Raw genomic sequence first — 1,105 nt, 5'->3', positions numbered from 1 at the left:
CGTCGGGCCCGACGGGACCCCCGGTTACCAGCATGTGGTCCGTCTGTCACGGAGGCTGGTGGAGCTCTGCAGGAAGGGCTACGTCAACAACGCCGAGGCGGAGGAGATCGTGGGTCTGTGGCAGAACCTCCCTGAGGTGGATAAGGGGTCCGTAGCGTACCCGTCCCGCTACAAGGACTCCCTGACGAAGGGGAGGTTCAAAAAAAGCAAGACCTACGCTCCTGGCACCGTAGCCCAGCCGGGGGTGGAGAGCATGAAACGGTGAGCGTCTGCAGGAAGCTGTGGCTTCATCTATGTTCATCTATCTACCTATCTTCATCTTTCTTCATCTATGTTTCAGCTGCGTGGTGGGAACGGGGAGCGGTCCCGCCTCCTGGCCCGACGCCAGCCGCCTGGTGGAGGCGGTGTTTAAGGAGCTGTGCGCCATGTACCCGGGCAGCAGGAGGGTGGAGGGAGTTTTGATCAGCAAGTGGTCCCTGGTCTTGAAGGACTACAACACCATCAGGTCTGTGGTAGTGAGCCATCCAGCCCTCAAGACCAGGACCTCCATCCAGCTCTTCGCCGTGAACCAGACGACCCTCTCTCAGTGGTACAGTGGATTTATTTTATTTATTTAATAAAAATAAGTAACTTCTTTGAGAAATGAGATAACAAATAAATATAATTAAATGTTGTGTTAATATCCACTAATATTTAGCAACATGTCAAATCAATACAAAATACTAAATATTTGCTATTACATTTATTGCTTTTATAAAAGAAGTACCAATTCTTTCATAACTTGTTTATTATAATATGTTGAATATTACTAGTCCAAACTTAACAGATCTGTTTTTACCATTTAGGCACAAGAAGTGGACGGCAGCCAATGAGAAGACCGTCCTCATGACTGCCATTCCTCCACTCCAGGCTCCGAGAGAGGCGGCGGAGTCCCTGCTGCCCGCCATGGAGCTGCAGCGGCCACAGCCTCCTCCCAGCACCTCCCTGGTGTTCCACAACATCCGTCCTCTGGAGCCCAGAGACGAGACCGGAGCCTCCCAGCCTCCTCCAGAATCAAGGCCCTCCAGCTCTGCTTTGCCCTCCAGCTCTGCTTTGCCCTCCAGCT

At 51.9% G+C, this 1,105-nt stretch overlaps 1 protein-coding gene across 1 annotated transcript; it reads left to right on the top strand.

Annotated features, from left to right (window-relative positions):
* LOC106512020 (uncharacterized) lies at positions 1-1,077 on the top strand (the record flags this gene model as incomplete). The annotated part of the gene is given in 3 exon segments (XM_014000724.1): positions 1-261; positions 341-589; positions 846-1,077. Coding segments are annotated over 3 exon segments (742 nt in total), but the record flags the coding sequence as incomplete, so codon positions are not given.
* Positions 1,078-1,105: the final 28 nt, after the last annotated feature.

Source organism: Austrofundulus limnaeus, unplaced genomic scaffold, assembly GCF_001266775.1.
Source record: "Austrofundulus limnaeus strain Quisiro unplaced genomic scaffold, Austrofundulus_limnaeus-1.0 Scaffold3908, whole genome shotgun sequence".
Classification (NCBI taxonomy): Eukaryota; Metazoa; Chordata; class Actinopteri; order Cyprinodontiformes; family Rivulidae; genus Austrofundulus; species Austrofundulus limnaeus.
Note: the sequence above shows the minus strand (reverse complement) of the source record. Positions and strands in the feature narration are given on the sequence as shown.